The sequence below is a fragment of the Rutilus rutilus genome (genome assembly GCF_951802725.1).
Source record: "Rutilus rutilus genome assembly, chromosome: 2".
NCBI classification, from domain to species: Eukaryota; Metazoa; Chordata; class Actinopteri; order Cypriniformes; family Leuciscidae; genus Rutilus; species Rutilus rutilus.
Window position 1 is genome coordinate 1095737 of NC_140210.1, and position 8169 is coordinate 1103905.

Consider the following 8169-nt stretch of genomic DNA (forward strand, 5'->3'; position numbering starts at 1 on the left):
AATGATACCAAACATGTGTAATACTCGGTGATAATCATTCACATTAAACTATATATTTTCTTGGGTGAATTCAGGTGATCTGAGCATGAGAGAGAGGGGGTGAGCTTCCATAAATGAGTGCTTGTATTCGACTTCATTACAACACAAATCCAATGTGGTTCAGATTGTTTGAACACGTGCAAGTAAATGATGACAGATTTGGTGTTTTTGGCTGAAGAATGAGTAATATATGATCTGACTGTTTTCTGTTGCTGTCTTTATTTCCTCCACTGATTTACAGGTAAAGCCTCAGCGATGGTTGGAAAGAGGAAAAATCAGGGAAGTTGGAAGCCGATGAGCAAGTCTTCCTTGCTGGCTGTGGAGAACACACTTGGTTTGTCCATTCTGTGAGTAACGTTATGTAATAACCTAATATAATCATTAATAATCATTTGTGTGTGCTGTGGCAGATTGCTTCATCTTCACAGTCTGATTTTGATGCTTTTTTATTCATGCCTTTGTCTCAGATCTGCTCTGGCATTGAAAAGCAGAGAAAAAGAGGAATCGCAGAGGCATCTCAACCGCCTTAAAGATCGGTAACATCAAACATCTGCTCCGACACAAACACGTTATGAACAAACGTTCTTCCTGTGACGTTAATAGAACGTTCGTTCAAAGTTATCAGGTCTTTAATAATGTTCTCAAAACAGCACAAAAAACATCGTTCATGGAAACTTTCTCCTCACACATCTTACATATTTTAAATGTTACTATTAGTTCCGGAATGTTCAGAGAACATTTAAAAGTAACATTCCTGTAATGTTTGAAGAATGATGAAATAGAATGTTTCCTTAACGTTCACATAACCAAGAAAAACATGTTTTTAAAGCCCCCCTGTGGTGTAAATCCAGCTTTTAATGTTGTTTATGTGTCTATGTGGTGTTTTTAATCTGCTTTAAGACAAAGCATGTGTAAATTCATAAGTCGACACCATTGCTGAGTATTTCCTCCTTAAAACTGCAGTGAACCAAAGACAGTCTCAAACACACGCTTTGAAGTTTCTGACGTCACAAACTACCTTGTAACCAATCAGATCAACGTGTGATCGTCAACCAGTGGATCTCTGAGCGAGTGAGTGAGTGGAGGCGGGGCTCATTTGCATATTCATAGAACCGCGAATACTAAATGAGGCAAGGGTGTCGAGTTACACTCAAGATATTTTAAGGCATGAAGAATTTTTTTTCAAGTAAAAAACGCTTAAATGTGTCATTTCGGTGATCAAAGATGAGATTTAAGGGATAAAATGATTGACTACAGGGGGACTTTAAGACATTTAATAAAGTGGCCATTTTGAACGTTCAGAAATAACGTTTATAACGTAACGAGAACGTTAGCAAACATTCTTAGAACATATTTTTGTATAAAAGTGTCTAAAGGCCCGTTCACACCAAGAACAATCACTATAAAGATAACGATTACTATATGAGCATCAACACCAGTGGACGATATCGTTCTGTTTAGTCTCAGTTTTGTTGTCTGTCGCTTTAAATGCTCGAGCTCTGAAAGCAGGATGGATTCTGATTGGCTGTCAGTGTTTTTAAAGTTGTTCATCTAGAAAAAAAAATCATTCTGAGTGATTCCAACGATACTGTTCCTCTGTGCCGCCATCATTATACAGGGCTCGTACAAGGAGCTTAAAGTGCTTTTTGACATTTAAGTCCTGGAAAACTCTTGAAAACAGCCATTTTTATGAAAAGGTACTTTTATTGAAAGACAATAAATGCGAAATAAGTGTTTAATTTTATTGATAAAACAATCTTTTCACGCAAAATGAACTCTGCAGCCCGTCTGATATAGATATAGAGCCATTTTGCATGACTATGAGCGTGATATTGCTCATATAAATATCCAAGTATATGATACAGCTTTCATTCTTCATGTCAATTCATGAGAAAAACATCAGTTTGAACAAGGAAACTATCTTTGTCATAGTATCCTTTCAATGGTTAAAGTTGCCAGTCATTGCATGTGCTGCACTTTATTTGTATCATTTTGCTTTATTTATACATTTACCTTTTTTAGAAGATGAAAGGTAATAAAGATGTTGTTTGATAAGTGAGATCTCTGATTGTAGTTCTTAAAAAAACAAAAAAGTAGTGCTTGAAAAGTCCTTGAAAGTCCTGGAATTACATTTGACAGTGTCTGTACGAACCCTGGTTATAGTTGTGGTGTGATCTCTGCTATTCTTTCATATAACTATCATTATAGTCATCGTCCTTGGTTTGAACGAGCCATAACTCTTTCACAACATGTTTCCGCAGGTTCCTGGCCAAGTGTGCGCAGCTTTCTGTTCCCACAAGTAAACATGGAGACATCATGCGCGTGTCCCATCAGTTCAAAGCTGAGAGTAATAAATCCGAACACGGCAAGAAGACGCTCGAGTCTCTAGAGGTGATGAACGGGTCAAGATGATCATTTGTTTTCTTCGTGACATAACCAGACATTAAAGGGGTGGTAGATTCTGATTTGACTTTTCTAACTTTAGTTAGTGTGTAATGTTGCTGTTTGAGCATAAACAACATCTGCAAAGTTACAGCGCTCAAAGTTCAGAGCAAAGGGAGATATTTGATTTTAAAGAAATCGCTTTTTAAGGACTACAACAAACGGCTGGTAGAGACTACACCACATTCCTCCCGGGTTAGTGACATCACTAACCCTTAAATTTACATAAACCCCGCCCCCTGAACACGATTTATAGATTATCAAGACAGAATATGCTAATCAGTTACTAGAAGATAACTACACATAAGCTTCATAAATTCATCAACTAACCCTTCAGAAATGTCCTGTTGCTTCTACATGTTGTCACTTCTTCTTGAGTCTCTCCATCATTGTCTGACTCCGGTTTGAACATAAAAGGCTAAAAGTTTTTGAAATTTCCAGTGCATGTGTGTGTGAGGTAAAAGGACACAAGCTGCTGAAGCTCCGCCCCCTGTGCCGGGAGCAGCAGCTCATTTGCATTTAAAGGGACAGACACAAAAACGGTGTGTTTTTGCTCACCCTCAAAAAGTGACGATTTTAACATGCGATATAAAAATATCTGTGGGGTATTTTGAGCTAAAACTTCACACACACACTCTGGGGACATCAGAGACTTATTCTACATCTTGTGAAAAGGCCATTATACCACCGCTTTAACTAATTTGACATTTGTGACCCTGGACCACAAAACCAGTCACATGGGTAATAAAAAAAAATAATTAAGATGTATACATCACATGAAAGCTGAATAAATAAGCATCCCATTGATGTGTGGTTTGTTAGGATAGGACAATATTTGGCCGAGACACAACTATTTGAATCTGGAATCTGAGGATGCAAAAAAATTGAAACATTGATAAAATCTCCTTTAAAGTTGTGCATTTATGTTCACGATTGTGCTGCACTCACTCACAAAAATAAATGTTTAGAGCGGTGTGTGTTAGCGGCCCCTAAGTTAATAACTAATGATCTTTACAACGGAAGTGAATCAATCAAAACTAACTTTATCTGGACAATAACTTTATTCTAGATCTGCTGTAAAGCCTAAACAATCTCTGTTACTGTAATCTCCTGTTATCACTGTAAAGCTGCTGTGAAACTCTATAGTGTTAAAGCGCTGTATAAATGAAGGAGACTCGATGTGATTAACCTTTGCGTGTGCTGGATCTGTTCAGGAGAACCTGCGCTCGGTTGTCGGCACTCTGGAGGAGATGGAGGTGAAGATGGAAAGTTTGGAGGAGAAATGCAGGATAATGAGAAGCAAACTCGAGGATGAAGAGGAAAAAGCACAGGAGGTTCAAGCACACTTCAGTGATGTCATTCAGATTTCAGATTTTTTTTTTTTTATTCAGACATTTAAACATTTAACAAATGATGACATAAATCAACATAAAGTCTGAAATGGAATAGGCAGAAGCAAAAGCTTATTGCGCCTATCCCAGTGCATTTACAAAACATAATCAGTAAAGCTGCCAATGTCTTATACATGAAGTTATACATTTCCTTTTTCTCCTTTTTTTCCCCTCCTTTCCCCTTTTCCTTCCCCTCTTTTCCCTTCCCCCTTCCTTTTTTTTTTTTTTTCTCTTTTCCTCTTTCTTTCCATTCCCCCAAATCGTCACAAAGAAGAAAAAAAGAAAAGAAAAGAAAAACAACATCCCCAGCATCCATTTACATCCCCAGCATCCATTCTCAATGTATTTTTTTTATAATTTATTTCTTCAGAAGAATTTTAAATTGAATTAAGGTTTTACAGTCTTTTAGCTCTTGGTCCAACTTACTCCACACATTAATCCCAACAAAAGAAACACAATGCTGCTTTGCACTCGTTCTCACATATGTTTTTTGAAACATTTCTTCCTTTCGGAAATTATAAACACAATCTCGTTTTTGGAACAATCCCTGGATATGCACTGGTGACCTATTATGGCTTATATTATACATAAATTGTGCTGTTTTAAACTCGACCAAATCCTTCAATTTTAGTGCTTTTAGTTTAATGAAGAGCTCATTTGTATGGGCCCTGTAATCCACTTTATTCACAATGCGGATAGCTCTTTTTTGAATGATACTTATTGGATTAAGATTGGTTTTATAAGTGTTTCCCCAAACTTCTAGGCCATAGGTCATGTACGGGAGAACCAGGGAACATATAAATTTTTTTCATTAAATGTCACGACACAACCCAGCAAGCAATAGCCATCATTTCACCATCTAGGTTAACTGTAGACCCGATATAGTCCGGCTAACACACGTCTAGCCAAAATAACCTTGAATTTGGTACAATTTTTGCCAAAATAACTTGTGAGATGTTTGATATTCCATCATGTATGCAAAGTAAACAGTGATTACAAGGTTTCATTTCTTTGACATGTTATCTAATTGATGACTAGTCTATTCTTGGGCTATCTATTAAATTTTCACTGTATTTTCACTAATTTTAGCCTAGACATCTCTTTTAAACGCAAAATTGCTTGCTGGGAACTGGTTTGACTTGAACAGTCGTTGATGCTTGTATCTGTGGTTTAATCATGGCGTTTGACTCTGTTCCAGTTTCTCCAGCTGTCAGAACAAGCGGTCCTGCGTGTTCCTGCGGTATCGCCTCGCTCTGCCGTTGAGCCGACGCTACAGGTACGTCACGCTTCACCTGAACTACAGTCGAGTTTATGACTTGCCTAGTCATATTTCAAGGCAAGCCAAGTTTATTAATATAGCACATTTCATACACTATGGCAATTCACAGAAAGGAATTAAAATTATCACAACATAAAAGCAAGGAAAGTTAAAACAGGAATTAAAAGAGATATATGATACAGTAATAAAATTAATTAAGAGTAAAAAGATGATACATGGATAAACTTCTAATCTGGGAAAACACCGGTGTATCATATTTTTCACAACTCCCAGTTTTACTCTAAGATTTTAGACCATACCTGTAAAGTAAAATACCATATAGACCATATTTCACCTCAAAATCAATGACAAATTTGTTTTTTTTTTTGTTTTTTTTGCATGATGGCATTATTTTTTTGGCAGTTTTCACGTAAGTAATGCAAAATAATTCTCATTTGCAGTACATAAAAAAGATTTACACATGCTAATATTTGCTTACTTATACTGATTTAAATTGCATTACATAAACGTGAGAATAATGACAATCAAGAACAAATAATGGAAATTAAAAAAAGGTTTATTGCATTGCGTGGCCAAAATATTTATTTTCCATAAAAAATAATGTCACTAATGTTTTGACAATTGAGCAATTTTTGCACAAGAAATACACTATTGCATTACAGAAATATTTATGAATGCTAGTATTTACTTTAATGCTGATTTCAGTAAAAAAAATAAAAATAATTGTGAGAATAATGGAAATTACAAAAAAGGTTTGTTGCGTTGCTTCAGTTAATGATGATTTACAGGGAAAATGTTTATTTGCCATGAAAATAATGTCAAAATGCTGAAAATCTTAATGGTCCTATTTTCCTAATGCATAATGTAATTTCTTACCGTTTTAATTTGATTTCGGAACATATTTTAGTCGCCTTTAGTCTCCCAGAATAAGAAAGTTGTGTTGTTCGATTGGTTGCTATCTGAGTAATATCAATATTGATTTCATCACTTTGGAATTCACATTTGGAGTTTACTTTGTCTACAAGTAGTGTCTTGTAGTATAGGCTCTCTGTTAATGATAAAACAGTACTGACGACTTATCTTGAAAACAGTCTTCGAGGAGCCAGTTCACACTGCAGAAATGTGAGCTGCAGGTCAGTGAGGCGGGAAGAAAAGGGTTATCCGCGAGACTCGAGAAACACATCCGTCAGTGAAATGGAAAAACTGTGCAAACAGCTCTTAATGCTTAATTTGTGTTTAAAGAATCAAGAGTTAGGATGTTCTCAGGCTTGTGTGTTGTGAAAACAGCCAAGTGTTTGTCATTATGGCATATATAGCATGAGGTTTTGACACCTTCCTCGCCACTTTTTCTCGGAAATGCACCCTATGGTGCTCAGAACTCATGTTGAGAAACATGTCTTCACCTTATATGGATCAGTGACAGGGTTATACAGACAGACTTGATGCAATCTTTACAGTTTCAACACTAAACTCTTTTTAGAAGTGTTATGCAAGTGGTTCACAATGTGCTTTTGTTAATGCGACTAGGATCCAAAATAAAGCGGTCGTCGCTAGTACATCACAAAATTCACGGTTCGGATCATTTACGGTTTTTGAGCCACGGATCGGATAGTTTCATCTTTGTTAAAGCTGTATTTTGTTGTTTTATTAACATTAATGACAGACGACAGCTGGAATATTAGGCTACTGTCACTTTAAGACCGAATAAACCGACACACATCCGGTTTCTTTCTCAACTGTTCACTTATGACCGAGATAATACTTGCCGAGACGGGGATTTTGACATGATTATGTGCGTGTGTGTCCATTCAAGGGCAAGGAAAGGCTTGTGATTTGATTTGCCTGCTAAACTAGTGTGTGATTGATCCTTCAGGAGCACCTGATGAAGATCGTTCCCAATCCTCCCGTAGTGGTTCGAGCTCTTCAGACGCTTCCGGTCCTCGGGGATATCAGGGCTTTTCTGGAGCTCGCAAATAAACAGGTGGATTCAGTACAAGCTCATAATGACAAAACCCTGGACTGACCAATCACAGCAAGACACCGTTTCTCAAGCTAAACACACTGACAGAAACAGCTGATCAACAAAATAACAACTCATTTATTTAAAAATGACAAGTTTGCATAGAGGACTAGACACTGAAATTACATTCATTGTAATGCTTGAGGCATTAATGCAACAACATCAGCACAAACGCTGGAATTCAGAAGATTTGGCTTTCTCTGCTCTATCAGATCATATACGGTGAATTGGTGTGATCTGTTTTGCCAATAATCTGGGTGACTTGGAAAAAGAAGTTTCTACTGCATAGATCATTTAATTTGAGCCTTCAGTCAAAGCAAGCAGGTCCAGAGGGAACGCCTTGTCTTTCATTTGCTGTAGAAATGCAAAGTGCTACAATAAAATAATACAAGATTAAAAAATAATTATCACAGAATTGGTGTCCGAAATGCTTTCATGTCCATCGAATGGTTATAAAATTGTCTCTTCATACCGTATGTGATATGAGGTACAGCATGTTTAGTCCTGTTGTCAATTTTTTAGCGTTTGCCGACTCCAAAGCACGAGATCAGGGGGTGTGTTTCCCGTACAGCGCTGTAACTCCTGCTTCACTACTATAGTACGAGGCATTGTTGAAGAAATCTACTAGCGAGTTTCACGAAACCATATTGTCGCCAATTGGTCGTTCAACCACGTTGGTTAATGATGTCACACAGGAGTTGGAGTAATAACTACTGTTAAAGGGATACTCCACTTTTTTCGGAAATATGCTCATTTTACATCTCCCCCAGAGTTAAACAGTTGAGTTTTACCGTTTTAGAATCCATTCAGCCGAACTCCGGGTCTGACGGTACCACTTTTAGCATAGCTTAGCACAGATCATTGATTCTGATGAGTCCAGTAGCATTTCTTTCAAAATGACCAAAGAGTTTCAATATTTTTCCTATTTAAAACTTGACTCTTCTGTAGTTAAACCGTGTACTAAGATCGACGGAAAATGAAAAGTTGCGATTTTCTAA

General features: G+C 37.0%; 1 protein-coding gene across 2 annotated transcripts in view; it reads left to right on the forward strand.

The window, feature by feature from the left end:
- The window catches only part of cenpq (centromere protein Q), an 18940-nt gene extending 11356 nt beyond the window's left edge, over positions 1-7584 (forward strand). For both annotated transcript variants that reach the window (XM_084403275.1, XM_084403276.1), the window contains 6 exons: positions 281-386; positions 507-575; positions 2301-2430; positions 3696-3815; positions 5071-5148; positions 7025-7584. In XM_084403275.1, the coding sequence (XP_084259401.1) occupies positions 281-386; positions 507-575; positions 2301-2430; positions 3696-3815; positions 5071-5148; positions 7025-7174 (653 nt within the window). In that variant the 3' untranslated portion in view covers positions 7175-7584. The remainder of the gene's footprint in view (positions 1-280; positions 387-506; positions 576-2300; positions 2431-3695; positions 3816-5070; positions 5149-7024) is intronic.
- The last annotated feature ends 585 nt before the right edge of the window (positions 7585-8169 follow it).